Genomic DNA, 26,458 nt, shown 5'->3' with positions numbered 1-26,458 from the left:
ACTCAAAATCATTTTTTGCACACAAACACTGAGCGAAATAATCTTTAAAATGGTTGAGATTTTCAGGAGGGGACCGAGAACTCACGATCTCGAAAATCATAAATACAGTATAGTTTTGAATGAAAAGACAGCGAAATTGAAAATGTATGCCAAAAAGTTTATTGCATATTGTATTGTAATGGTATTACTTATTATTTATTGTTTCTAATAGAATGGGTTTTTGGTTTGATTCAACGGCTTTGGAACATGTACAAGTTCAACAAGGCCTTTATAATTTATTTGAAAATAGACAAAAAAAAAAGTGTTTACGAACTATAAACCGTCTAGTCGAACAGTTTCAACTCGTCCAGACGTTTCAGGGTGCACTTGAGGCTCTCCAGCGTGCGAGTGTTTCCCTCGAACATGAGCTGCACCTTCTGCCTGGCGAATGTCTCGTCGTGGAAGTTCTTCAGTGAGTTGTCCTCGGAGTCCACACCGATCATGCTCATCAGCGGGAAGAATCCAAAAGCCACGAAGAAACCGTAGGCCTCGCGCTTTCTGATTTCATCCATGATATCCTCATAGCTGGGCAGCTCCTTGGACCAGGGCAGATGCTTCAGGCAGTCCACCAGAGACCTGTAGTAGATGTCGACGAGCTCCTGCCGCCGGTCACGTAGCACCTCCAGTTCCAAGCTGGTGTTCAGGAAGTAGTTGATGTCGAAGCCCAGGCTGCCGTAGAAGCACAGCTGGAAGTCAATCTGAAGTGGCAGTAAAATGGGCGTCTAAGGATCAGTCGATTCTGATGTAAACAGTAGTAACTAGCTACAAGCTCTTAGTCAGTTTATGAAGAAATAAATAAAATAATATTGGAGATTGCTGGAAGCCTCAATTTTGTGGGCAACCATTTTGTACATACAATCTTCACCTGCTGCACCGTGTACTCCGCATCGTACTTGAAGAATATGTTGTTCACCCAAAGATCGCCGTGATTGAGCACGTTATGGTTGCCGCGCAGTGGGTACACCGCCTTCAGGACTCGCTCGGTGAAGTGCTCGTGGTAGCGATAGAGCTTCGTGGTGATCCCACCGAATCCCTCACAGTCACCGACCAGAGCGGCCAGCTTTAGGAGCTGAGTGCCGAAGAGCAGCTTGAAGGGCTCCGAGTTGATGGCATCCATGTGGAGCAGACCGAAGGGATAGCGGTCCACAATGGTTTCCGGTTCCCGTTCGGCCATGACCATGGTGAGGGCATGGTATTCGGCCAGTTTGGCCATCACCAGAGCGGCGTGGTCAAAGTCCAGACCCAGCTGGCGGCACTTCAGCTGATAGCCTGCGGCACACAGGTCCTCCAGGATGATCGTCTGCTCCGGCTGGGTGGTGGAGTAGTAGTGCCTGCAAATGGAAAAACAAGAGTTACTCCTCATGGATCCTAGACACACTGCCGATTAGAGAACCCACTTGGGAGCCAAGGTCCAGGCGCTGGAACTATCCACCGCCCTCCACATGAGTGCCTCCAGCTTGGGCTTGATGTGCATGTAGAAAAGCGTCTCCTTGTTGTAAATGTGCAGGCGGGCCAGGATGGCCTGCTTCTCGTCCGTCATGGACTTAACGATCAGGGATGTCTCCAGGACGCAGCTCTCGGCATTGCGATACTTAATCTGAGCGCGGTAGATGTTGCTGCAGTAGTTCTCCCCGCCACGCGTCAGATTGATCAGTTGGACACCGATGACCTGCAGGTCCAGCTGCTGCAATCCGTGCTCCAGGGTGCGCCTGAAGAACTGCGGCGTAAGGTACAATGGGGGCTCCTCCAGTGCGTCCGACATCGTGTATCCGTAAATTGCAATTGTGGCGGTGAACAGCCGGCTTTTTATGCAAAATCTCGGAGAGCACTTGCCGATGCCTCATTTGTTTGTCTAATTGATCTTAATGGACAGGGCACGACTGGACCTTCCTCAATTGCCTTGATGGAAGTGCATTTGCCGCTGGATTAGCGGTTTGCAGATTGAAGAACATAGCCGATTTGCAGATCTTCGAGCACAGATCGTGGCTGGGGTTCAAATTTATTTTGATATTTAAATATAACACGAAATATTGTTATATTTTGGGGAAGTTGGTCCTATACAATGTCTTCAGTTCAAACAGAAAGATACCAAATATGTAAGTATAATAGAAAATATATTAGTCCTACTATTTGAACCTAAAACTACATTATAAATTTTCTGAATGCACAATACGAGTGCAATTGTTGAAAGTTGTACAAAAAAAAGAGGAGTGTTTACATTTTCTAACCATAATTAAAAACGCTTGCTACTCTTGAAGGCTAGTTTTGGTTATCTCCAGAATGGAGGGCGTTCGTATCGTTGGCGCCGTGGTGGCCAGACTCCTGCTGGGCATGGTTCCGGGTGTTGGGCAATTTTTGGCTCGCTTGGGCAGAGTAGCCGCCCGCAAATAGGGATTATCGATGTTGGGGTTGTCCAAAATTGCCTTGTTCGTGTTGGAATTGGGCTTGATATCTATCTCGGGCTTCTCCTCCTTGGACTTGTCGCCATCCATCTCCTCGTTCTCGCTATCGCCCTCTTCGCCCTCATCTGAAAGGGTGGAAAGTGTTAGCACTCGTGACATCTGACTATTTGGAAGGAACGCACCTTTGCTGGGCTCATCTTCTGTGCGATTGGCCACCAGATAGTGGTACTCCAGCTCTTCGAAGTCGAACACCTGATCTGTGGGATTTAAAGCGGCTGCATAGGGAGGAAAGGCCGGTTTGCAGGCAATTACTGCAAAAAAAAATTGTTATTAATTATTGTTCGCTGGATGATTATTGTGCCTCTTACAAGGAAACATGTTGTCCTCGGTGGGAAAGAGGTTGTTCGTCTCCGTGGTCTTGCAGAGGAACTTTGTGAGCGCCTTCTCGATGTCCCGCTTCTGGCAGGCGGCCTTCTCCCTGATGGCCTCGTACTCTGTAACCGGCTGCTTGTGAGTGGGCGTCCGTATGTAGGCGTGCGGATCCGGCATGGGCGGAAAGTAGCTGGGCACATAGTGGGGATGCGGGGCCTTGATGCCCGCTTGCAACAGACTCAGCGGGCGCTGCTGCGTCTGTTGTGGGGGCAGTGGAATGGGCACGTGCGTCTCCTTGCGCATGTACGGATCCAAATTGGAGATCGAGATGCCCATGTTGATCAGGGCCAAACTGACATCGCCCACGGTGGGCATGGTGCGTCCACTTAGCTCGCAGTAGTTATGCGCTGAGTTGCCGATCTCCCAGAGCACTGGAATGGCGTGCTAAATGATTATCTGGTACAAAATGGTAATCCCAATGTCAACTTACACGCCTGCAGCATCTGGGTTAGCGTCTCCAGGCTTTGGTTGCTCGCCTGGCCGGCGCCCTTGTCCACCAGAAGCTGGGACACAGCCTTGTTTAGGATCCGCCGATAGGGATCCACATTGGGCACTGTTACCGCCTCCACCTTCTCCATGGAGATAGAATTAAATTTGTTTATGCTAAAGTAGAAACAGAAGTGAATATTGCCACTTTAGCGGCTAGTGATGGCACTGTTGGGCACTATCGACTACAGCTATCGGCGCAATGCTGCTTAAGAGTTCATGCGCAACTCCCCTGGTTATTTTAATATTTCTTCTGGCATTAAGATTTAATATTAGTTTAAGCCAAGGCTTGGCATTACAAATCGTAATTTTTCAGTTCTTAAGAGTTGATTAAAAGCTCAGTAGAAAAACACGCCACCAGAGATTGTTAAATGAATGAAACACATTTTAAACTCTGAACTATGTCTTAGAAAATAAAGTATAGCAAAAGTTGAATTATAGATTTATAAAAACAGGCAATTTTTAATTATTCCAACAAACTAGTGATTTATTCCCTGGGCATTAGTTTACAGCATCATTTTAAGATAAATTGTCAACCATTATTAATCAAAATCGCTGAGGCATCAACTTATTAATAAGCTGCATTGGACAGCATTAACATATTATAAGAAAATTGTACTCTACTATATTACACTATAAAGTAGTTATTAGTGTAGAATTTTACTATACCATACTGCTTAGCAATGCACTATGCCATAGATTCCCCTAATTGCCTTATAATTTCATTAATAAATTATTATGACTGGGCAAACATCGATAGTCGATGGTTGGTTCAAAAACAATCGATATATAGAAAGGAGTGCATCGCAGGTGCACCATCTCCAACAAATCAGTGTATTTTTTGTTGTTCTTTGCCAAACAATAGAAGGCGAACGTACTCGGAAGTAAATTAAACAAAATCGGGCGACCGGATCAGGCGTAAATCGTTAATTGTTCAATTAAATGCAGCTAATGAGGCGCCGGGCTGCATAGTGCGATCGCAGAGTCACCGAGTGGACCGGGCCCCCTGGCGCTATAGTCGTAATCCGAACCCGAATCGCTCCATCGGGAATCGTTAATTGTGTACGTATATATGAATGGATATGGATGTGTGTGGATGCTGCGTTGACTAATGTTTTTCGGCTGGGGGATAGAACAAATGTATAAATGGATGGCTGAGTATAGCCACTCGAACTTCCTGGCAATTTGCACTTATAATTGGAATCGTGTGCGGCCTTTTTCGAATGGTTTCTATTTTTAAGCTCCGTGCTCCGTGCTCCACTTTGGTTATCAGCCGGAGTTTCACCACTTCCCCAGTCTTGTAGTACATATATGTACTAGCCGTAATCCCATTTCTTTGTCTGCGCGCCAAAGAGTTTTCATTTCGAAACCTTAGAAAGTGTCTGTGCACAGGGAAAAATAAGATCTTGATTAATGATCGATGGATTATTGGGATATTACTATAGCAAACCATATAATCAACAACAGTTAATAGTAGTACATTTTGAGCTAATATAGTATAGTATCCCCCTGTAAACACTTTTACGTAATGGTAAACACAACGGAATTCATTTCATTGATCACATAATGGCACCTCTGACCTTTTACCCAGATTTTTTCATATCAATAATTAATGTTTTAACAAAACAAGCACTGCCTTGGTTGGTTTGTTTTGTTTGTGGGTTATACCTGTTCCGACTTTTGTTTTGTTTTCTTTTAGACGAGCATTCATTGCACTTGGCTGTGGGTTTTTGCAGTTTTACAGATGACTCAGAGCTGCCGGCCGTCACCTGGCTATGTATATCTTATCAGTACTTAAATGCAAAACATATTGACAATCGGGAAAACACACAAAACTATAAAAAGAGAGTCTCATCTCCTCCATTCTATGCCATTGTAAAGTGCGCACTCGAAAATGCGGCTGCGTTTGTTTACTTAATTTCTTTGGCGACGTGAGCATGTGAGAGTGGTCAAAGAGAAACTCGGACCTGGCCCTGGTGTGGCGACCTACAAAAGATTGCCATGCAAAAAACCCAGCACCACGATCATGAATCACTGGTGTGGGGCGGCAAAAAGCACCACCAGATCGACATTATCATCACCACCACCACCAGAGATCAAAGTTGTATTTCAAAGTTGTTTGTGCTGCTACATAAACAATTTAACAAAAAATACCCAAATTAGTTTCAAATTGTAAGAATATATTGGTTTACTGACAACCAAGAAAAGCCAACATTCTTTTCACTATCTAATAAGGCTCCAGTTAAGCCAAAAGCTCAACAAAGTGAACCCTAAAATGGTCTTAAAACCAACTTTCCCTCCATATTGTGTACACTTTTTTACCTTTAAAAAATATACATATATACATCTAGGAGCCATAACTCAAAGTGTCAGCTTACTAATTGTTCTGTCTGTGAATTTGTCTCAGGAATCCGCGCGATGAACAAAGTGGGCAAGCACATCCAAAGCGGCATCGGTGGAGCACCCAACGCGGCATTGTCCACGGCAGCTCTACTGGGTACTCCGCTGGAGGCGACCAATGGAGCTGGCTCGGCCAGCACAACCAATGTGTTCAACTCCATCATGAGCTTCCTGCCGGACAATCGACCCATCACCTCGCTGCACATCGTCGAAGATTTCGAGCGGTTAGTGTGCAGTAGTGGCCCGTTTGACAGTGATTTGTCCATACTAATAGCTTTTGCGCGTTTTAGCTGCCCGAAGAACTTCAGTGCCATAAGCCGCACCTACGACCAGGATTCGGATGCGGACCTATGGCGCGACTACAGTCTGTTCGGACGCCAGAACACACGCTACCTCTGCCTGTCCAAGTCCGAGGGCCTGCCGGAATACGTGGTGGAGACCCTACAGTGAGCTCAACTGGATTCCATCTCCTGTTCGTTTATTAATGAAATCTACTTGGTTTTCAGAGTGATTTTGGATAAAACGCCGCCGCCCAAGGAATTCTCGCAGGTCTCCCGCACTGCCGACAGCGACCAGAAGGCCTGGCGCAAGCGGCAGCTGATCTACAAGCTCTCCAAGCGCGGCACTGTGACCCAGGCGGTCACCGACATAATACTCTGCTCCAAGTTGAAGGCAGCGCCCGATGGCTTTAAGCTGGCCGGCGATATCAACGGAGTGCTTATCTGCTACAAAACGAGCGCGATCCCAGTGCGCCTCTCGCCGCCAGTGCCAGGTGGAGGATTGCCAGCTCCAGCCACCTGCGAGGTGGAGCAGGCCCTGAACCGCCTGAATCTCCAGGGCCAACGCAACTCACGTGGACCAGTAAGTCGTGCCTCTGAGCCAATTGCGTCTTCAATTACTGTCAATGCTTGCCCATTTCACCGAACAGCTGCCACAACCACCGACTGAACACCATGACTATGAGGAGATCCAAGCCAACTATCAAATAAAGTCGCCACAGCGACCGGCTCCACCGCGGCCAGCGTGTTCCGGAGGAGGACACGGTACTTACGGCGGAACGGGCACCTTGGGCACCTACACCGAGCTGGAGGGAGTGCCTTTCGCCATGGACGTTAGGCTGCAGCGCAACCAAGCTGTGAATGATGTGAGTGAAGCAGCCAGTGGCTATCAACCTCTCGCTCTAATTCGATATTCGAAATTTGTATGCATAGATACCTACACTGCCAGAAATCTCTACGCTGCTCAAGTCCCTGGACTATGACTTTCAGCTGGAACGTCAGATCTTGTGCACCATGAAGTCATCGGCATCTAAGAACCCGTTCTTTAAGTAATATCGCAAATTGATGGTTGGGCAAATGTAAACAGCAAAGCAAAAGAACCGGAAATGAGTGGATTTTATATTTAGTTTAGCGTAAGCTTGATCCAATCGCAAAAAGATGCGCGTGTGGCGTGTAGCTGCCATGGTGAACCCAGTAGTTATTCAGTTGGAATTAAGTTCTGAGGACCCCGGCCCCTTAGAGTAAAATGTGTGTAATATTCCTGTGCCTTCGATATGTATCTAATTTGGATGCTCGCCCGAGCAATCAACCGCCTCAGTTTCGTAGAACCCCTCATTGGAAAGCAACCGAATCAGAATCCTACCTATTTACATCATAGAAATCATTCATATACATACATGTATCGATTAACCCCAAATCAAATTGTGATCAAAAGAGCGAGCGCAATGTTTTGTCATTAATTTAGAAGCGCTACACATAAGATGGCTTTACTTTACGCATTCGCATATGTATTTCGAAAGGCCGATGCATAAGATACATGTGTATACACCTATGTACCACATATGTCCATGAGTGTAATGTTAATGTTGAATCAAGTCCAGAAAGCGGACTAAAGCTAATATAAACCTAGTACATACAAGCATATATCTAATATATATATATATACACTCACGTTTATAGGCCACATAGCACTTAAAACCAGTTGGTTTTTAAAAACATATATTACATATTAGCTCTAGTGACGATTAGACTGTATTACAAAATCATAGATTCTTCCCAGCTGCCTCCGTCCCCGTCACCCGCAATCCCAGCTCCTTTTCTACCCTTTACTCCCAAAAAAATACCCCACCATGTTATATAGCAGTTCAAATACAAGAAAAATATATATATACGCCACTGAAATTACAATATCGAGTCTTCTTTCTGATGATTCCGCGGCAGGAGAGCTTTGGGATAAACGTGGCTCGTGATTTCCCGGGAATTCGTCAGACCATCTGAGCATTAGTCAGTTTAAATAATTATTGAAGATATCAAATTCAGGAAACAATAAGTTTTAGTTTATAATAGTAAACATAAGTACAAAAGTTAGTTGATAAAGTAAGAATATAAAAAATAATCCTAGGACACAATAGCTAGCGGGGCCTAAAGTCATTCCATATGTACTCTCTCTCTCTCTCTCTCTCTCTGGGATGAAGGATCCAATGGACGTCAGCTTAAAATAGATTGTGGAAGAGCAGGTCCGGCTGCGACAGAGTCTTCTTCAGGTTGCGCATGCTCAGGCGGCGGCGATCGGCGGTGCATCTGTAGACGACGTGATCGGGATTGGAAATGGATTCGGGAGTGGGTATAGGTGTGGCAGGTACAGTGGGGGTTCAGGTTGAGGATTTCGGTTTTCGAGTGGTTAGCAAAGCGTTCGACACAACAGCACAGTAGGTGAGCGGTTTGTTTGGATGAGACGTAAGCGGCGGGAATTCGGGTTTTGTGGGTAACAGTAGCGGCGGGCGCCCGGACACCAAATGGACCATCACCTGGGAGACTGGGGGCTGCTCCTCCTCAGCGGGGCTGGCACTTACTCGAATATGCGCCCCTGGTACTCGATCATCAGCTTGACGCAGTCGGCCAGCGTTTCGCCCTCGCGCAAAAGTTGCTGGATATCCTGCATGTGGACGCCCTGCGGCACCGTGTGGAAAATCGACGGCGTCACCGATATGGACAGCGTTTCCGCGCTAATCTGCTGCAGCGGCACCTTGGTTATTCTGCAAATTCAAATTTATATTATTTAACGATACATATGTATATTGTGCTATGCGGGGCGCACTAACCTATTGAAGTGCCCGAAGATGTATTCCATGGTGTCCCGGTTGCTCTCCGGCAGCGAACGAATCAGTCTTTTCAGGGAGTCCAACTTCGCTGACAGATCGGTTAATACTGCGCATAGGAAAGAAAGAATTAAAAGCGGGCACTCGGAGAGGAATACCTTCGAACTTACACCACTGATTGGGCTGTCCAATGAAGGTCTTGGCCTCGTTGACACTGACCAGCGGACTCTTGATTTCGCGCAGGAAGAGCTTCAGCACGCCGGTCAACGTGTGTATATCGACGTCCGGCTGACGCAGTGAATCGTAGTCGATGGCGTCGATGCTGAAGCGCAGCGTTTGGATTTTATTGTAGTCACCGCACTGCCGATAGATGCCCTCGATGGGCTGCGTGGATCTGCGGTACTTTTGCTCGATAAGATCGCAGCAGTCCACAACGATGCGCGGCACAGTGCGGTGCTGGTCGTGCTTGAGGACCATCTCCAGGTCCGTATCGAAGCAGGGCTCGTCGAAGAAGATGCGCTGTTCCCGCAGCGTTTCCACGCTGGGTCTGCTCTTGAACCAATTGGACAGGTTCATCCAGGCCACCAGGCGCGAGGGTCGGACATTGGGACTGCCGTGAGCAGTCCGCTTGCCAGGCGCAGCAACGCCGCCTGCGGCTGCGAAGCGCGGCTTATCCTTGTCCCTCTCCCTGTCGCGTTCCTGCAGCAGTTCCGTCAACTGGCGACTCATCTCGCCCACCTTCTGCTCCAGCTCCTGGCTGTATGTGGTTTGGACGAGCAGATCCTGCTCCAGAGTATGCATACGCTGCTTGAGATCGTGCCAGCGCTTGGAGCAGCTGCTGCAGCACTCCAGTCCATTGCGGCGATCCCTGCCGGACTTGGACCTGCCCACCGCCGGACTGCCGCCAGAGCTGGAATTCGAGGAGCAGACATCTATGCTGGTGTTGGACACCAGCACGGCTGTGTTGGTTGAATCGTCCAGAAACAGGCGGGTCAGATCCTTGCTGCTGCTGCTCTTGAGCAGCGCCAGCTTGTTGGGTCTGGTTTTCAGCTCTCTGAGTAGGACGACCGCCTCGGGCCGCCCGCTATCCTGCTTGCCCGCCTTGTCCAAGGTGCAATTGGAGCCACCACTGCCCTCCAGGCGAAACAGAGTGCTCGAGGTGACGCTGTGACCACGCACATAGGCGTGTTGGGCCTGCGACGATGACGACGACGTCGTGGAACGATCGCGAAAGCAATTCATCAGGGTCTTTCCGGTCTGGCGTCTCTCGTGTGCCACGAATCCCGCGGCGCCGATTACGATATGCGCCGAGTCTGGAGTGCCAGGCGTTACTGGCCGCTGACTTGTCGTCGTCTGCATGATGCTGGGCTTGGCGCTATCGGGTTGTTCGCAACACCCTTTCCACTCTGGCTTCTTCTCGATTGGCTGCACTTGGGCTTGGCCACAGCGCCAGTGAGGCAGCTGACCAGTGGAGAGCCCTTCCCTTCGTCTCCTGCTTCACCTCCCGTTTCCCAGTGACGTCAAGTGTAGGAACTGTGCAAAAAGAAATAATCGTGTTTATAATTAGTTTATGACCATTGAATGTAAGTACAGATAGCAAACGCACAGTGAGCATTGGGAATTACAAATTATGTTTACTTGAAATATTCAATATTCAAAGAAGAAAAACAAAGTGGGTTTTCACTGCAAAATATATGAATATAAGATACAATAGGACCAACTCTAGTAAATCCATACGAAGTACAGCTTCTCAATGGAAGCCATACTCCTTAGCCAGTGCCTACTGTGGTAACCACCCACCTCTTCCGCTTTTCAAGAGCCTATTCCTGCCGTATCGTGGAATGCTGCCCAATGGAGTTGCAACTCCAACAACAGCCACACCTTGCACACCAGTTGACCGCGAATCACTTGTGGGTCTTCCGATTCTGTGTTTTCCTGGGGTTATCAAACTTTTCCTTGGTGCACTCGGATGACGCAGTATCAGCGACGCGATTGCCGGTCACGGATAGTGGATAATTCGCAGGCAGCTCCGATTTCAACTGACTGACTGGGGCAAGCGTTTGGAATTCTGTGGGCGCTTATCGCACTTCCAATTGTTCCACACTCGCAGGCCACTCCGACACTCTAGATAAGATAGCCCGGAGAACCAAACAAATGCCAAAGCACTCGCATACAAATATAACTGGCTGTCACAGAATGGACGATTATGTGTGAAATCCAGTGGAGGAGTTGCTATTCTCCTATCCCCCACTCGCATCGCTCTGGTTTCACTGGGCAAATGGGAATCGCTACTGTAAGCTGCAGACTTGGACTTTGGCAATTTCTGGGTAACTGGAGCAAGTCAGGGCCTTGACCAGCCCATGGAGATATACCCAATCGGTCGTGATGGGTAGAGTAGTGCTTTTATATTTAGGAAGTACCGACTGCCCAATATCCGGTGGTGATTAATCGCAAATAGTGTGATAAGTGGTTTCAAAGTGGTGGCTCATATTAAAGTATACTATGTTTTGAATGGTTCCATGGCACATCATGGTGTTAATCAAATCAAATTAGGTGCTTCTTCCTACATTCCATTACGACTTATTTCTTTTGCAATCACTTGGAGATCTCGTTGTGGATCTCTGTGTGTCGCTTGAGGCATTAGTGTCTAGCTCTTGCTACATCTAGGACAATCGAAGGCTATCATCGTGCTGAACCATGTAGCTATCCACGTTCTTTACCACTTCCTCCAATAGCCGCAACATCCCGTGGTTGGGGGAACAGGAGGCAAATAGCTTGCCCTCCCGCTCGTTTTGCTGCCGGCGTACTTTCTTCTGGTGGGAAGTGGTCCTCATCAAGCAAATTAAACATTAAAGCTGCCAGGAATTGAGCGGAGATTTTCATTTTATTGCAGCAAAGCTCCAGCTGATCCAGTTTCGATGACAGGACATGCTCTGCATGCATCATCAGTAGGAATCAACTAAAGTTGGGAAAAAATTAAAATATATTGCTGACTCACGGTTCCCCCATCTGTGCTGGACTGCTCTAGCTATCGCTGTATGGACAGTCCAGCAAAGTGTCCACCTCGTTATGCTTCACTTAAAATGCAGCCTCGTTGACCAGTGCATCCTTTCCTGCCGGGGATTCCTTCCATTTAAATTGCTCTGCGTCTTGTGTTCCCAAGGGATCTTTTTTGCGGACAGGTGGTACATTCTCTTGATCCCAGCCAGCTGCCCTACGAAGTTCCCGGCACTGATATGGCATTATCTTCTAAAGAGCGATTTTCGTTGTTTACATTTTGAAACGGAGCTGCCAACTTGCGGGAAAAACAGGGAATTCTTAAGGGGTAGCACTTGGAGATACCCTTTTATTCAATAAATATTTAAGCTCTTATCCACACTGTAAATATTATAGTAAACTATTTTCTTATTATAACTAAGAATTGCTTAAGAATTAATGGCACAAATAGTAAGTCAGTAATAACATTGACTTACGAAAAATAAATCCACCTGTTGCATCGACCTTTGCAGCAAATACACCCCAGCTACCCCTTATATATCCAGTGTTGTAGAACGGGAAGCAGATGCGCCTCCAAAATTTGAAATGTGACATTGTGTGTTTAATAGCAACTATTACATAATTTCGGGACAGATAATAAAACTTTTTAGCTTGACCACTAGACAATAGATAAATGCAAACTGATCGAGCCACTTCCAGAGGTCCAAGACCGCGCGCAGACCGGATCTAGGGCATCATGCGCAGGGCACCATCGATGCGGATAACCTCGCCGTTGAGCAGCGGATTCTCGTAGATGGCCTGCACCAGGTGGGCGTACTCACTGGGCTCGCCCAGGCGCTGCGGGAACGGTATGGACTTGGCCAGGAAGGTGCGCACCTTCTCTGGCAGGGCGGCCAGCATGGGTGTGTTGAACAAACCCGGTGCAATGGTGCAGATACGGATGCCCTGGGTGCTCAGGTCACGGGCAATTGGCAGGGTCATGCCCACCACGGCTGCCTTGGAGGCAGAGTAGGCCGCCTGGCCGATCTGGCCATCGAAGGCAGCCACCGAGGCGGTGTTCACAATCACGCCGCGCTGTCCATCCTGGTTGGGCTCATTGGCGCCCATCAGTCCGGCGGACAGACGGATCACATTGAACGTGCCAACCGTATTGATGTTGATCACCCGCTGGAAGTCCTCAAGACGGTGCGCCACGTTCTTGTTGAAGTTGAACGTCTTCACCGCGGTGGCTGTGCCTGCACAGTTCACAGTCAGATCCAGACGACCGAACTTATCCTTGGCCGTCTGCAGAGCGGCGCTCACATCCTTCTCGGAGGTCACGTCCACGGGCACGAAGACCACCTTGTCGCCCAGCTCCTTGGCCACCTCGTTGCCCTTGGAGGAGGGCAGATCGGTCAGGATCACGCTGGCGCCCTGCTTGGCCAGGCGCTCGGCGGTGGCGCGGCCCAGTCCAGAGGCTCCTCCGGTCACCAGGGAAACGGCGTTCTGCGGATGGGAAAGGCATGGAGTTAGCAAGGAAATAGATTCTAAAAATGAACTGCATTCCATTTAATCCCAACTACAACATCAATGTTTAGGGATCTTAACAGAATAAGCTTATAGGGTGCAGAATATATGATCTGTAGGACCTGAGATCTTTATCTTCAACAACATGAAAAGCTGTCTGTAAAAGTTTGTATAGATATAGCACGATCCCCAATTTGCAGATAAACTTATAATCCGATGTCGGTTTATCTTATTATTTCGAAAGCAGCGGACAGATGCGTTCGGTGTCCAGTTTCCCGATAAGCCGCATTGTATTATTGTATAACTCGTGGGGAAGTAATGCTAATTGTTGGATGGGTACAAGGTACATCGCTGTGGGCAGAGATACAGTTATTTATGGGACTCCATGTTTATAATAGACACGAGTTCACATCCCAATTGGACTTTGCACCCCGGCCGCCGAGTTATCGGCCGCTTTTGCTGCACTAATTCTAATCGCAGTGTGATCCTTATTTACAGCACCCCACATACCTTGATCATTGTTCTGGCTGGTGGTGTTGTGTTGTGGGTGCGAAAGGCGGTGGTTACTTAGTGCTCGGGAAAGCTTTTTGAACAAAAACTTGTTAAGCGATTCGAAACCGTGCAGTGTGACCGTATGTGCGCCGCTTGAAAATACTGCCTAAAACTATTGGCTAGGGGGCTCCTCTCAATGGCTTTACTTTTAAATTTTGAGTTGATTTAAATTTAAATTATTTTGTTTATCAGCAAGCAATTTATAATTGTAGGATTTTGGAACAACTTTTAAATAGAAATTACCTCGAGCAGGCGCTTGCCTGTTAGTTAGCTGTTTAGCTAACTAACTTGGCAACTAATTATTTCAAGAACATGTTTTTTCAACAATCAAGATCGCAGCAGTCAAGTCATTATGTATTCAAATTTTGCAATATGCTGTGCAATATGCAATATGCTTTTGATAATTTATGGAAAATAAACTTGTACTTAAAAATTATACACTTTTCTTATACGATGTGCAGTTGATACGGAACTACAGCGATGATTCCTCGAAAAACATCGATGATTGCGATTTTTTTGAAAACATCGTTGACATCGAAGTTTCCCCACCTCTAAGTGCCTATTGAAATACAAAATAAATAAGTGCTTGCTAGAAATCAAATGCTGGAGAACACAAAATGTCGCTCGGTGGAGAAAGCAAGCACACTCCAAAGCTATCCAATCTGAGGCTTTTGGACGACGACCAGCTGGTTAGGATCGTCAGGACGCCACGTCCGTCAAATGGTAAGACATTCACCCATGCAAACTGCGTGTTTGCCAAAAATACCAAGATTTAACTTCTATTTTCCACGCGATTGGGCAAGGATTGGGCCAGCATCCCGCACAGGATCGCCTCAAGCGCCTGCAGGCCCAACTGAAGCGGATGCAGGACAACGAGAAGGAGCAGGGGACCACCAATCGGAGCACCCACAGTTCCTTGGCAGCTCGTCGTTCATGTGCGTCCACATCTACACCCCAGCGAATCCTAAAGGTGCCGGCCAAGGTGGCCAGGAATGCCTGGGAAAAGCCAAAAGCCCTGGTGGATGCCAATCGCCTGAAGGCGGGACGTAGCCAACCTGGTGAGTGCTCACTGCATGTAGTTACTCGAATCCCTTTTTCTCCTTATCGTCTCCCTAGCCAACCAGCGTCTCATGCTATTAAGAGCTTCGCTGCAGCAGAAGCAGCAATGCGAGGAGCGCAACAACAATATTGTGCCCAAGATCAACGAAGAGGTGATCGAAAAACAACCAGAGATCTGCAACATCACAAATACAAGTGCATTTGGCTCGACGGCCAGCGATATGGAGGTCGAGCCCATGGAATGGCAGGATTCCATTGAAGAGGAGGCTACACAAAAGAATCAGGATGAGGCTAAGGAAGGGGACGATACTCTATTGATGTTGCAGGCGGAGTCCATTGAAGAGGAGGCTCCACAGAAGGATCAGGATGAGACGAAGGAAGAGGACGACACTCTATTGATGCTGCAGGCGGCCGATGCCGAGGAGCTGCCCCCAAGGCTTGTGGATTACATGTACTTTGTGCTAGACACCAACGTTCTCATACACAACCACAAGTTCGTGGAAAGACTGACCGATGTGGTGCTCCCTGGCACGGTGGGGAGCATGCTGTACCTTCCCTACATAGTAATCAAAGAGCTGGACAAGCTGAAGTACAAGTACGAGTCGGACTGCCTGAAGCGCGTGATTGCCGTGCGAGCAATACGCTTTTTGAACACCAAGTTCGACGAGAGCTTGCAAATACAAGGTGGGTCGTGGATTGTGTATGTAAATCGTTGGAACTAACCTATGTATATTCTCTTTGTTGCAGCTCAATCTGCTTTGGAGGAGGCGGATCACCTGATCAAGATCGATTGCCCGGACGATAGCATTGTGAATTGCTGCCTGCAGCTGCAGGAGCAGGTTCCCCACATGATGCTGCTCACCAACGACGCGAACCTCCGGCTCAAGGCCAATGCCTCCGACATAAAGGTCTCCAGTCGCTCCGCTCTGATGTCCACCTATGCGGATGAGTTCGCTGGCTTCGGCGATTAATTCGATGCCATCCGAGCTCCCACTTTACATTTAGTATACGAAAGACTGTGACTGCGTTTGTGATACGGGATCGGGAGGCAGGCAAAAGGGATCGACCAGTCAAGCAAGATGCACCGCAGCATACATGAAGTACAATGAATCCTTAAAACCTAATATACTTTCAGAGGAAGGCCACTGACGTGTTCACCGAAGACTTTAAACATGCACATATTAGACATCATATTTAACTGCCATTTGCTACGTGGAATAAAGTTTGTTTCTGGATATATTTACCTGGCGATTAGCGTTCAAGATAGCCAATCCGCGTGGCCCGGAAGGGCTTCCTCCGATCGAAGATGGCCCGCTCGCTTGTTTGGCTTTAATTAGCCGCACGCCCCGGAGTTGCCGACTTTGCGCCTTATCGGCTGGGCAAACAAGACCGGAGCAACGGAGGAGGATTCCCCACATCCGCTGGAGTTCACTTGGCCCGCTCCGTCGGCCAGATCGAGCTCAAAGCGTGCGCAGCGTTCGCCCAGCGCGGTGGTTTCTCTCCTCCGAACTCACTCCCATGGTGGAAAATTCTGTGCTTTACTCTCGATAGTGACGACTTTATTGCCGCGCGATAACTTAAGCTATAAAAAGTGTATGTATTTGGGAGTGTTGTTAAATAGGGTGGATCAATATTTATAGTTGCGAAAGACATGAGGGAAACAACGTGCTTGTAAAATGTGGGAAATTCGAGCAGCGGAAAGTTTTTCAGTTCATTTAGCCAATAATGCGAAGAGCATTCTCCACTTTTATGTACACAAAACCAAATTTGGCATGTAAAATCTACGGATATCCATTTAATTTTCAGGGAATACAAACAAATGAGCAAAATCTTTAGGCTTACGGAATTACGGAATACACGTTACCAAGCAAGGAAATTCGAAACTACGATTTTGTAAAAGAACAGTTTAAAATACGCAAACCCTACTCTCCGCCACTTGAAGATCTTATCTAAATAACTAATTTCTCTTTAATCTGGAACTCTACATTCTATGAGCTAATGTATCTTTGTTAATGTACAGTCTGGCGACGAAGATAAGAATACGGGGGTCTGGAAGCTAGTGGAAAACGTCTCAAAAGTGGCGTTCGACTCGGGGAAAACTAATGCATAACTTTTTCCGCCACCTTGAGCGCATCTTCCCAAACGTCCACACCTTGGATTGGGATTGAGACACTAGCGGCTATGTGTCGAATAGCGTGGCTAATTTACAGTCTGGCGAAAAGAAAGGAGTGGCGAGTAAGGAGGAGCGGCTCCTTCAGACGCACTGCAGCTTAAGGCTAGCGTCGCGGACCTGCCTCTTTGCCTGATGCATGGCCATTAGCTGGCACCAGCCCCAGGCCAGGCTCCTGTCCTACATCTTTGGCTCGAGCAGGGAGCTGCCGGAGCCGCCGATGCTGGGCAGATGCATCTGCATGCGCTCCAGCTGATCCGCCAGCAGGCGCTGCTCGTTGGTCAGCCGCAGTATCTCCTGCTTCTCCTCGATGGTGTGGCCCTTGCGCTTGGCCCGATACTGCAGCATTCGTTTGTAGCACTCGAGTATCTCCTGGTCCACCATGTCCAATTTCTGTTTGATGGCAATGCGCTTGATTTCCTCGCTGGCAACGGCACGCAGTCGCTTCAATTCCTCGCTGTTGAACTGAGAAATAGTGCTGATCTCGGTCGTCACGCGCTTGATCTCCATCAGCACCTCGTCCACGTCTTCGTGGGCCGCAAACTCACTGGCATCGATCAGTCCGTTCTCGATGAGAGTCTTCTTCAGGCGCTGTTCGATTCCCACGCCGTGTTTCATCATGGCGAGGGATCGGAAGTTCCCGGAAGCAGCTGCTGCGGCAGCATTTGCCGAGGACGAGGAGTGCGAGTGGGTGTTCTCGTTGCTGCTGCTCGTGGTGCTGTTGCTGTGCTCGCCCACGGCGGCCTGTTCGCTGGGCAGCGTCATCAGCGACTCCTCCATCAATGCGGACACCAATCGCTGGGTGAGTGGACCAGTGATGCTCTCCTCCACCATGCCTTCGGCCTTTTTAAGCATTCCGCTGGAATTGTTCGACTTGATTCGTGCTCCTCCCGGCTGCAGCGCCTTCATATCCTCCTGGGCCCAAACGGTGGAGTAGTGAGGACCCAGAGGGGGCACCGGCGGCACCAGTGGACCCCAATACTGCTCCAGCAGGTCATCGATTAGGCGCAGATCCTCGTTGGTTAGTGGCATGCAGTAGGGCTCCACGGATAGCCAGAACTTGTTGGGCGTATCGTTCTTGGGCACCGACATCTTCGGTAGCTGCGGCAGCGGCTGGTGATGCGGCAGCACGGATCCAGAGGCATTGGCGGCCACCAGTGTGGGCAGATAGTCCATGCTGTCATCGGTGTGCACGGCCAAGGGGCTGTTCTTGGCCTGGTGCTTCGAGGTGCCGCCGGAAACGCCCTGTTGCTTGAGAATGGTCATCGAAGAGTGCTTCTTGCGCACGCCCGTTGGCTCATCTCGCTTGCGCTTGGACTGGCTAGAGGTTGAGGCGCCTCCGCCGCCCAGCGGGCTGCCCAGACTTGTCGACGAGTTGCTGCCGATGCCCAGCAGGCCGTTGAGCATGCTGGCCGGACAAGGTGGCGATCCAGGCACACGGTCGAGCTTTCTGCGATCCTGGCGCTTCTCATCCTTGTCCAGGCTATCATACTCCGCTTTCAGGACGCGCGAGCGCAGCGCCACATTGGAGAGCATCTGTTCCAGCTCCAGTTGCACTGCGTCCAGATCCTCGGCCGCCAAATGATCATCCGCCGGACGCTGCAGTGCGGCTGCAATGGTGGGCAGCAGTTTGGGCACATCCCGAGTGCGAATTATGGGTATAACGACGCCTCCGGGCGTGGCCAGTACCTCGGAGTCCAGGAAGGTGCTCGCTGGCGCGGATTTACCGCCACCTGTGCCATTTGTAGGCAGTTTTCCAGCTCCTCCGGATGACGCAGAGATGCCAAAGCCACCGGAACCGAGCGAACCACTGAAGTGGGCCAGTTTGATGTTCTTCAGGTTCGCACTCATGGGACGCGACTGCGACTGGTTGGGGACCTGTGTGTTAGGTATATATGTGTGTTGCGTATATATTTCCTGTTTTTCCTCCTTTTCTTGTGGTGTAAAAATCGCAATTTGTTTTGCGTCGATATGGCAGTGTGACCGTAGCGGAAGACGTGTAAATACTAATGTACAAGATGGATAAAATACTGGAATGGGCTAAACGCGCGGGTTAGGCACAGTGGGCCAATCAAAAAAAATCCTCATAAGTAGCGATATATTTATAATTTAAAACATGCTTAACTAGCATTTCATTAGTCATATTTAGCAGTAATTGAAACTGTTTATTCGACTATATTTCAGCAATTGAAGAAAACGGAATATTATCGCATGCATACATTTGCATAGCACCTGATTTTATGATACAAAATAGTGAAAAATACTCTCTGCAACTTTAACAGTGATCGTGCATTACAGCGCTGCTCCAGCGCTGTGCAACACTGGCGGCCGCGTAGCGCGCGTGTTTACCAATACTTTGCTTTTTTTGTTCAGTTCTTTGTTGTTGTTTGGCGTTCGCATTTCGCCCGTCGTCGTCTGAATTTTGAGTGATATGCGCGCTATTTCGGTGATAAGCAGTGTACTTAACAAATCAGCGACTGTTGACAATTAGTAATGGCCACTTGGAGCAGCTTGCGATGTTAGAGTAGCCCCACATTCCCCCCTTCCGCGGACGAACTGCAAGTGCAAACTGCAGTGTATGTATATAATTTTATGTAATTGAACACCCATTTGCCACCCCACCCCCAAAATCCACCAAAGCATGCAAACACACATCCAAACATTCGAACATCCAAGCACCCAAACATCGAAGCATCCGATAATCTCGGACTGGGTGCCTCCAATTGCGCCTCGTTTGTCCAATTGTGAAGCGAAAATCACAAGACAAGTCGAATTGACGCTCAGCCGCCACGCCCCCTTCGCTGCTCACGCCTCCCCCCTCCCCCTTCACCCGGGCGGAAATCAACGTAAATCAAAAGCCAACATCCAGCGATTCAGTTCGGTTTAGTTGGGTTCAGTCGTGCCGACATATGCACAAATATCCCAGCTTCAAAACGCTGTTTCCATTCGATTTGCCTACACTTTCCCAACTGGGCATTTTCGCTATCAGAAGAGGTTTGCAATGATAGTTGATTCGAATTTCAAGTAGTGCAAAAGTTTGTTATTTTAGATGGATTTATTATTTCCAAGATTTCCGCTTCCAAAGAATTCGAGCTCGCCATATGTGAAACACGATCGTTATAAGCCAATTATTATTGTTTATTTTACAACAAAGTGTTTTGTTTGAGTTAAAATTCGATCGCAGAGAGTTTCAGTACGATAAAGATCCTAAAATAAACAGTGAAAACAATCCAAATAACTTGATGGTGTGTAATTTAATATAAATGAACAACACACAAAAGTGTTTTATTTGAGCTTAGCTTATGTTTTGTAAAGGTTTCATGTTTTGTGTTCCATAAGATATATGGATATATATGATATATTCGTTTCAAGTTCGCCTTGTTTGTTCTTCAATACAAAGATAAATACAAGCTTCCCCCATCTATTATCTCAAGTAAAAAGAAGTGATCAGCCTATATAGTTCTTTGTTGCTTTACTTAATTCTTTGTTTTCGCTATTTGCAATCTTGCAGTGTGGATAGAACAACTGAAAATCGTAGCTATTTTGAATCTATATCTCGTTTGTTTTTCGAGATAATCCCAACGTGATTGCACATAGTATCTAGAAAAGTCGAACAATAGCCGCGGGCGGGTAAGGGTATTTGCAGTGCCCCCAAAAATCTGAACGAACCCTCCGCTCTTGTTTTATTGATCAAATATTTGCGTCTACGTGTGTCGTCGTCGTCGTCGTCGATGTGTTCCGTTCCGGCGATGTCTCAGCGATTATGGGGCTTTGTGTGTCAGCTGTTGTTTTAAACGGCACTAGCACATTTTTTATAAGCCCAGTCCGCAGGCCAGTCGGCTCGTTATCAGTGCCAATTAAACCGGAGAAGAGAAATCTTTAACCGCCGGCGATAGTGGCGATAAGGTCGCAGCCCTGAGATGATCGGGATAGCTTCAGGATTCACCGGCTATGTCGATCGATCAGAGACAGCACCCACAATCCATTACGATTGCCATAAGCTAGTTGGTAGTTGCTGTATGGTCTAATCAATCAGCGAGCCCATCTAATTTTAGACTCCACTGTTGACGTTAATTGACCGCCAGCCAGTGCCACGCCCTCCCTCCCCCTCATCAATTATCGCCCAGGAATTGACCACTCTTCTCGGTTGCTCGTTCAGCTGGGAATGATAGTCAACTAAGTGGGGGGAAAACATTATCAGCGTATCCGTATCAGTGCATCAAAAGCGCATTAAATTCAATTAGATATATGCATAGCTGATAAGAAATGTTGTAATTCCCATTTAATCGGCATTTTGTTGAGATTTACAACAAGAATTTAAACAATTCAATCAATCAATCAGGGATTGGGCCATTGATACGCATATTTTGTACTTCTTAGTGATATATCTAAGTGCCTAAATTCATTTCCGACATGAACAATGACTATTGATAATAATTTAAAATCTACTGAGCAGTTCATTCAATTGATAATTATAAATAAATATCAAAATTAAACGGAAACAACAGAGGCACTATTTATAAGGCTTGAATATCTGCATAATGTTGATAATTAGATTTAGATAACGAAGTTGTATTTACTATTAAGTTGAGGTATAATTTTTAGAATTCTTTTTTCCTGTGTAGGGTATTGTGTGAACGGAAGTTCCGGGCAGAAATCGAGGAAGGGCAGCCGTAAAATGAGCGGCTTAAATGGCAAGAAAAATACGACAGCAACAGTTGGCGACGCAAATATTTGTGCAATTGATTAAAACAGTGTCCCATCCAGATCTCTATCTGTATCTTATACGTTTGCTGTTTGAACTGGCGACAAAATTTTCCAATTTGCTTAACTCGTTATGCGGGCCACGTTAATGATATGGCCTATGCACATACATACGTATATAAACAAACATATACATACATATGTGTATTCATTCTGTAAAGAGTCGAGTGGCACAGACCCCAATAATTGTTTGTATATTATTGCTTATACGTACAAATATTTTTTCGGGGCTTGGGTGCTTATCAGTTGTGAAGAACACACACCCACCCATCCACCACCCACCGTTCAATTTACGATCGCCGGTAGTCGCATACAACGTGCTTTAGTTAATACGCCCGATTAGCTGCTGCACTGATTTGAGCCATTATCCATTAGTCCGCTCGCTCGTCCGTTAAATTACCGGCGGCGAAAGCTGGGCGATTGGTTCTATGTTCCTCGGACATTGCTGACTTGAGTCTCAACCCCACACATTACTCATCCGCCGCGAAAACAGCTCTATTTGGGCGGTGAATCACTCACTCCAAAATACATCTTTCCTAATCTTGAAGTGTACGTAGTACAAGCATAATTTTAATGCACTTGGCTAGTTTTAAGTACGCATACGATATCCGGAAGTGCCCTTAACAACTCTTCAATGCCATCGTTTCAGACGCGCTTCACTGCAGCGCCGATCAACGGAACGGATCCGATCTGGACTGGACTGAATAGCCCTAGAATAGCCAGGTCGACGAATCGCCAGCCATGAAGTTCGCCGAGCACCTGTCGGCGCACATAACGCCCGAGTGGCGCAAACAATACATCAACTATGAGGTGAGTGTTGGCTCAACATGGGAAATCCACCAAGTAAACGAAGAAACCAACTGATAGCCCAATTTTTGTGCCACAGGAAATGAAGGCCATGCTGTATTTAGCCGTGGAGGAGGCGCCATCGGTGGAGAGCGTCGAGGACGACGTGCTGAAGCGGCACTTCGCCAACTTCGATGAGAACTTCTTTCACTACTGCGACAAGGAGCTGAAGAAGATCAATACGTTCTACTCGGAGAAGCTGGCGGAGGCCACGCGAAAGTTTGCCACCCTGAATGCCGAACTGAAGACCTCCATCGAGGAGTCGGAGCGGAGTGCCAAGAAGTCCAAGGGACACAAACGACATGCCGCCTTGCCGGATCGCAAGGCGCGCGAACTGAAGTTGGCCTTCAGCGAGTTCTACCTGAGTCTGATCCTCCTGCAGAACTATCAGAATCTGAATCACACCGGCTTTCGTAAAATACTCAAGAAGCACGATAAAGTAAGTCTGATTTACGGCAACCGCAGAGACATCATTGCTCAGCCATGACCTAGTCAAGATCTTTGGAGATTGCATGTAGTCTGCGGCGCAGAACACGAAAAAACACATTTCGTGTGAGAAATAAATAATACGAATTTATAGTAGGGTTTTCGGGGAAAAAGTCGTTTAAAAATAGTCACTGTTATCGCCGAAAATGAATGTATGCGGATTGCACATGTAAGAATTTTGGGGTAGCCATTAACAATGTGAGTAAGTGAATAAAGTGAATAATACTAAGATAATAATGGGTTAGACATCACTGTATAGTTTTTCTCAAGTCTGTATGTTCTTAAAGTTTCTATATTTCTATATTTGGTGACAGCTTTTGCGTGTGGACACCGGTGCCAAATGGAGACAGGAGTATGTGGAGGCTTCGCACTTCTTCACCAACAAGGACATCGACAACATCATCAATGAGACAGAGACGACGGTCACCGGTGAACTGGAGGGCGGCGATCGGCAGCGAGCGATGAAGAGATTGCGAGTACCACCGCTGGGCGAACAGCAGAGTCCGTGGACCACGTTCAAGGTGGGCCTCTTCTCCGGCAGCTTCATAGTGCTGGTCATTGTGGTGGTGCTGTCGGCCATCTTCCACGAGATCAGCGGCGAGAACCTGAAGGTTACGTTCCGACTCTACCGCGGCCCCCTGCTATTCATCGAGTTCATCTTCCTCATCGGAGTGAACATCTACGGCTGGCGTTCGTCTGGAGTTAATCATGTCCTGATCTTCGAGCTGGATCCGCGAAATCATCTATCCGAGCAGCATCTCATGGAACTGGCGGCGATCTTCGGCGTGATCTGGACACTCAGCATGCTGAGCTTCCTGTACAGCGCCAGCTTGGCCATTCCGGCGTTCATCAATCCGCTTACGCTTACGCTGATTATGGTGCTGTTTTTGGCCAATCCGTTCCATGTGCTCTACCACGACGCACGATTCTGGCTGTGGCGGATTACGGGACGATGTCTGTCGGCACCGTTCTTTCACGTTGGCTTCGCGGATTTCTGGCTGGGCGATCAACTCAATTCGCTGGCTACGGCTATCCTCGATTTCGAGTATCTCATATGCTTCTATTTCACAAATGGCAACTGGACGGAGGCGAAGGATGCCTCCATTTGCATGGAGAAGGACTTCATCATCCGGCCGATTGTCAATTGCCTGCCCGCCTGGTTTCGATTTGCACAATGCCTGCGCCGATATCGCGACTCGCGGGAGGCCTTTCCTCATTTGGTGAATGCTGGCAAATACTCCACAACCTTCATGGTGGTGATCTTCGCCACGCTGAAGAGCTTTCACAGTCGTAAGTTTTGCATCTCCATTTAAAGTATATTTATTTCCTAATGGATCTGTTCCTTCAGCGAACTATGCCAGCACATTCGATAATCCCTATACCTGGTTGTGGATTATCGCCTCGATTGTGTCCTCTTGCTACGCCTACACGTGGGATATCAAGATGGATTGGGGTCTGTTCGACAAGAACGCCGGCGAGAATACTTTCCTGCGCGAGGAGGTTGTCTACTCATCGACGGTAAATTGAATAACAGCTAATAAGTATAAGTTAGAACTATATATCAACCATATGTCCTTAAATTGCAGGGTTTTTACTACTTTGCCATTTTGGAGGATCTGGCGCTGCGCTTTATTTGGGCGCTATCTTTCTACCTCACCGAGATGAAAATCGTTAGCTCAGACATAATGACCTCCGTCACAGGCATCCTGGAGGTATTCCGGTGAGTACAGATTCCTGAATCAAAATCTGTCCAAGTAATTTACGAAGATTACTCGCTTGCAGTCGCTTTGTGTGGAACTTTTTCCGGTTGGAGAACGAGCATCTGAACAACTGCGGCAAGTTCCGAGCCGTTCGTGACATCTCGATAGCGCCGCTGGACTCCTCCGACCAGGCGCTCATCCTGCGCCTGATGGACGAGGCTGACGGTGTGATCAATCGCTACACGAAGGCGAACCGACCAAAGCCTAAGAAGGTCAAGGATCCGGAGAAGCGGAGCCTGCTGCAGACGCGCGGATCGCTGCCCGATCTCAGGATCGATATTGACAGTAAAAAATTGTAGGCAAAGATCGCCGCCCACCGAATTGTGCTTCCTAATGAACGATTTTGCGGAACGTCTTATACGAAAGTTTATCCGTAATTCAATTTACGTACTTTTTTTTCGTCATTTTTTTTTGCGTTGTTTAGCTAATTTGTATATTTAGTGACTAAGTACTTAAAATTGAGGAGAGACAATGTCCAGCAATAATTAGTGCATAAGATTTCTAACTAATTTAGCATTCCACGTATGCGGTTAACTAACGAAAAAGACCAAACCTATACCTATACTTTTACCCGTAATCCGTAATCCGTAACTCGTAACCCGTTACCTTTAGTTCCTAAGCCACATTTCCACGTTTCCAAATCCAATTCGATATCCATACCTTCCACAGAAATTGGAGTAAAGAACGGCAGTATTAGTACTTAGAAAAAGCGAACAAAATAACTAGAAATCAGCAAGAATATGAAACTGCAGCCACCACATTCCTTTATCAATCGTTAGTCTATTAGTTAGATCTGCCTTATCTGTTATCTGTCTGTCCACCTGCTGATTGATATACGACATAGACTGTGACCAAAACGAAACTTAAACTGAATTAAACAGAAACATATAACAAATAAAGTTTAAAGAACTTAAACTAAAGCTGATCCCGAACGGAATTGTACATAGTATACGTATGGTAGTGCCTGTGTGTGTTCTTCTCGCTCTGTGTGTGTGTGTGTGCGTGTGTGCAAGGTGTAGAATTCTAAACTTCAAAAGTGCAATGTTGTTTGTTTATACGAACAGAACAGACGTCTACATAACTATATACACGTAGGCTTAAGAACAACTCGTCAGATATTAATGAAGACTTTGTCAAATTTTGCCATAAGTAGTAGGCTCGCATTTTGAGCCTTTGATAAATCATCCTTCGAAAATAAATTATTCCTATTTGTAATAGCGCTTTTGATACGAAATCGCAACTATTTATGCGATCAACAATTTCTCAAGCAGGCATGTAAATATTTCAGTGCCTTTCCTCATTTGCACTTTAATCCACAAATTAAATTATATAATAAACGCCGAACACACACACACACACATACATACACATAAAATATATATTGTACACCTTAGCAGAAAGTACCCGAGAATTAACATGAAACGAAATAAAGACGGCTTTAAGTATGCAGCATAAAAAATGA

At 47.2% G+C, this 26,458-nt stretch overlaps 8 protein-coding genes across 11 annotated transcripts; 3 read left to right on the top strand and 5 right to left on the bottom strand.

The window, feature by feature from the left end:
• Nucleotides 1-136: 136 nt before the first annotated feature.
• On the bottom strand, nt 137-1,962 carry LOC6614825. Of its 2 annotated transcripts, none has more exons than XM_002039208.2 (3): nt 1,437-1,962; nt 896-1,370; nt 137-737 (listed from the first exon to the last, which is right to left on the bottom strand). In XM_002039208.2, the coding sequence occupies exons 1-3, from the start codon at nt 1,799-1,801 to the stop codon at nt 324-326; spliced, it is 1,254 nt and encodes a 417-aa protein (XP_002039244.1). In that variant the 5' UTR covers nt 1,802-1,962; the 3' UTR covers nt 137-323. The 2 variants fall into 2 exon arrangements, with proteins under 2 accessions (XP_002039244.1, XP_032580417.1); XM_032724526.1 differs by having other exon boundaries at nt 905-1,370.
• Nucleotides 1,963-2,136: 174 nt separating this feature from the next.
• LOC6614824 (transcription initiation factor TFIID subunit 8) lies at nt 2,137-3,527 on the bottom strand. Its single transcript, XM_002039207.2, has 4 exons — nt 3,304-3,527; nt 2,810-3,244; nt 2,624-2,752; nt 2,137-2,566 (listed from the first exon to the last, which is right to left on the bottom strand). The coding sequence occupies exons 1-4, from the start codon at nt 3,449-3,451 to the stop codon at nt 2,286-2,288; spliced, it is 993 nt and encodes a 330-aa protein (XP_002039243.1). The 5' UTR covers nt 3,452-3,527; the 3' UTR covers nt 2,137-2,285.
• Nucleotides 3,528-4,198: 671 nt separating this feature from the next.
• On the top strand, nt 4,199-7,945 carry LOC6614823 (multivesicular body subunit 12A). The gene is made up of 6 exons (XM_002039206.2): nt 4,199-4,421; nt 5,767-5,983; nt 6,050-6,205; nt 6,266-6,620; nt 6,688-6,903; nt 6,971-7,945. The coding sequence occupies exons 2-6, from the start codon at nt 5,778-5,780 to the stop codon at nt 7,088-7,090; spliced, it is 1,053 nt and encodes a 350-aa protein (XP_002039242.1). The 5' UTR covers nt 4,199-4,421; nt 5,767-5,777; the 3' UTR covers nt 7,091-7,945.
• Nucleotides 7,946-8,072: 127 nt separating this feature from the next.
• On the bottom strand, nt 8,073-11,832 carry LOC6614822 (rho GTPase-activating protein 22). Its single transcript, XM_032725937.1, is given in 7 exon segments — nt 8,073-8,381; nt 8,384-8,425; nt 8,428-8,498; nt 8,611-8,793; nt 8,860-8,965; nt 9,027-10,389; nt 10,657-11,832. Coding segments are annotated over 6 exon segments (1,722 nt in total). The 5' UTR covers nt 10,216-10,389; nt 10,657-11,832; the 3' UTR covers nt 8,073-8,250.
• A 600-nt stretch (nt 11,833-12,432) lies between these two features.
• LOC6614820 (3-hydroxyacyl-CoA dehydrogenase type-2) lies at nt 12,433-13,985 on the bottom strand. Its single transcript, XM_002039203.2, has 2 exons — nt 13,870-13,985; nt 12,433-13,338 (listed from the first exon to the last, which is right to left on the bottom strand). The coding sequence occupies exons 1-2, from the start codon at nt 13,876-13,878 to the stop codon at nt 12,580-12,582; spliced, it is 768 nt and encodes a 255-aa protein (XP_002039239.1). The 5' UTR covers nt 13,879-13,985; the 3' UTR covers nt 12,433-12,579.
• Nucleotides 13,986-14,454: 469 nt separating this feature from the next.
• Nucleotides 14,455-16,209, top strand: LOC6614819 (transcriptional protein SWT1). The gene is made up of 4 exons (XM_002039202.2): nt 14,455-14,634; nt 14,715-14,969; nt 15,028-15,654; nt 15,718-16,209. Exons 1-4 carry the CDS (start codon nt 14,529-14,531, stop codon nt 15,939-15,941), a joined length of 1,212 nt encoding a protein of 403 aa, XP_002039238.1. The 5' UTR covers nt 14,455-14,528; the 3' UTR covers nt 15,942-16,209.
• A 298-nt stretch (nt 16,210-16,507) lies between these two features.
• LOC6614818 (transcriptional adapter 3-B) lies at nt 16,508-19,131 on the bottom strand. The gene has a single exon (XM_032725935.1). The coding sequence runs from the start codon at nt 18,989-18,991 to the stop codon at nt 17,321-17,323; it is 1,671 nt and encodes a 556-aa protein (XP_032581826.1). The 5' UTR covers nt 18,992-19,131; the 3' UTR covers nt 16,508-17,320.
• A 378-nt stretch (nt 19,132-19,509) lies between these two features.
• On the top strand, nt 19,510-26,455 carry LOC6614817 (xenotropic and polytropic retrovirus receptor 1). 3 transcript variants are annotated; one of them, XM_032725932.1, is made up of 7 exons: nt 19,510-19,716; nt 22,554-22,714; nt 22,791-23,189; nt 23,551-24,526; nt 24,585-24,754; nt 24,823-24,956; nt 25,019-25,295. In XM_032725932.1, exons 2-7 carry the CDS (start codon nt 22,646-22,648, stop codon nt 25,293-25,295), a joined length of 2,025 nt encoding a protein of 674 aa, XP_032581823.1. In that variant the 5' UTR covers nt 19,510-19,716; nt 22,554-22,645. The 3 variants fall into 3 exon arrangements, with proteins under 3 accessions (XP_032581823.1, XP_032581824.1, XP_032581825.1); XM_032725933.1 differs by lacking the exon at nt 19,510-19,716 and adding an exon at nt 22,348-22,453; XM_032725934.1 differs by lacking the exon at nt 19,510-19,716 and having other exon boundaries at nt 25,019-26,455.
• The last annotated feature ends 3 nt before the right edge of the window (nt 26,456-26,458 follow it).

This window comes from Drosophila sechellia, chromosome X, assembly GCF_004382195.2.
Source record: "Drosophila sechellia strain sech25 chromosome X, ASM438219v1, whole genome shotgun sequence".
NCBI lineage: Eukaryota > Metazoa > Arthropoda > Insecta > Diptera > Drosophilidae > Drosophila > Drosophila sechellia.
The sequence above is the reverse complement of the archived record's forward strand: the minus strand, read 5'-3'. Positions and strand labels throughout refer to the sequence as shown.

What these genes read in the sequence shown, in the direction of transcription:
- LOC6614825 (XM_002039208.2), bottom strand. Translation starts at nt 1,801, where the DNA reads ATGTCGGACGCACTGGAGGAGCCCCCATTGTACCTTACGCCGCAGTTC. An exon ending in GCCTGGACCTTGGCTCCCAA is followed by an intron (nt 1,371 to 1,436) that starts GTGGGTTCTCTA and finishes TTCCATTTGCAG; the next exon opens with GCACTACTACTCCACCACCC. An exon ending in CGGTGCAGCAGGTGAAGATT is followed by an intron (nt 738 to 895) that starts GTATGTACAAAA and finishes CTGCCACTTCAG; the next exon opens with ATTGACTTCCAGCTGTGCTT.
- LOC6614819 (XM_002039202.2), top strand. Translation starts at nt 14,529, where the DNA reads ATGTCGCTCGGTGGAGAAAGCAAGCACACTCCAAAGCTATCCAATCTG. An exon ending in GACGCCACGTCCGTCAAATG is followed by an intron (nt 14,635 to 14,714) that starts GTAAGACATTCA and finishes CGATTGGGCAAG; the next exon opens with GATTGGGCCAGCATCCCGCA. An exon ending in GGCGGGACGTAGCCAACCTG is followed by an intron (nt 14,970 to 15,027) that starts GTGAGTGCTCAC and finishes TCGTCTCCCTAG; the next exon opens with CCAACCAGCGTCTCATGCTA.
- LOC6614818 (XM_032725935.1), bottom strand. Translation starts at nt 18,991, where the DNA reads ATGAGTGCGAACCTGAAGAACATCAAACTGGCCCACTTCAGTGGTTCG.
- LOC6614824 (XM_002039207.2), bottom strand. Translation starts at nt 3,451, where the DNA reads ATGGAGAAGGTGGAGGCGGTAACAGTGCCCAATGTGGATCCCTATCGG. An exon ending in AACCCAGATGCTGCAGGCGT is followed by an intron (nt 3,245 to 3,303) that starts GTAAGTTGACAT and finishes ACGCCATTCCAG; the next exon opens with TGCTCTGGGAGATCGGCAAC. An exon ending in CGAGGACAACATGTTTCCTT is followed by an intron (nt 2,753 to 2,809) that starts GTAAGAGGCACA and finishes TTTTTTTTGCAG; the next exon opens with TAATTGCCTGCAAACCGGCC.
- LOC6614823 (XM_002039206.2), top strand. Translation starts at nt 5,778, where the DNA reads ATGAACAAAGTGGGCAAGCACATCCAAAGCGGCATCGGTGGAGCACCC. An exon ending in ATCGTCGAAGATTTCGAGCG is followed by an intron (nt 5,984 to 6,049) that starts GTTAGTGTGCAG and finishes TGCGCGTTTTAG; the next exon opens with CTGCCCGAAGAACTTCAGTG. An exon ending in AACGCAACTCACGTGGACCA is followed by an intron (nt 6,621 to 6,687) that starts GTAAGTCGTGCC and finishes TTCACCGAACAG; the next exon opens with CTGCCACAACCACCGACTGA.
- LOC6614817 (XM_032725934.1), top strand. Translation starts at nt 22,646, where the DNA reads ATGAAGTTCGCCGAGCACCTGTCGGCGCACATAACGCCCGAGTGGCGC. An exon ending in TACTCAAGAAGCACGATAAA is followed by an intron (nt 23,190 to 23,550) that starts GTAAGTCTGATT and finishes ATTTGGTGACAG; the next exon opens with CTTTTGCGTGTGGACACCGG. An exon ending in GCTGAAGAGCTTTCACAGTC is followed by an intron (nt 24,527 to 24,584) that starts GTAAGTTTTGCA and finishes CTGTTCCTTCAG; the next exon opens with CGAACTATGCCAGCACATTC.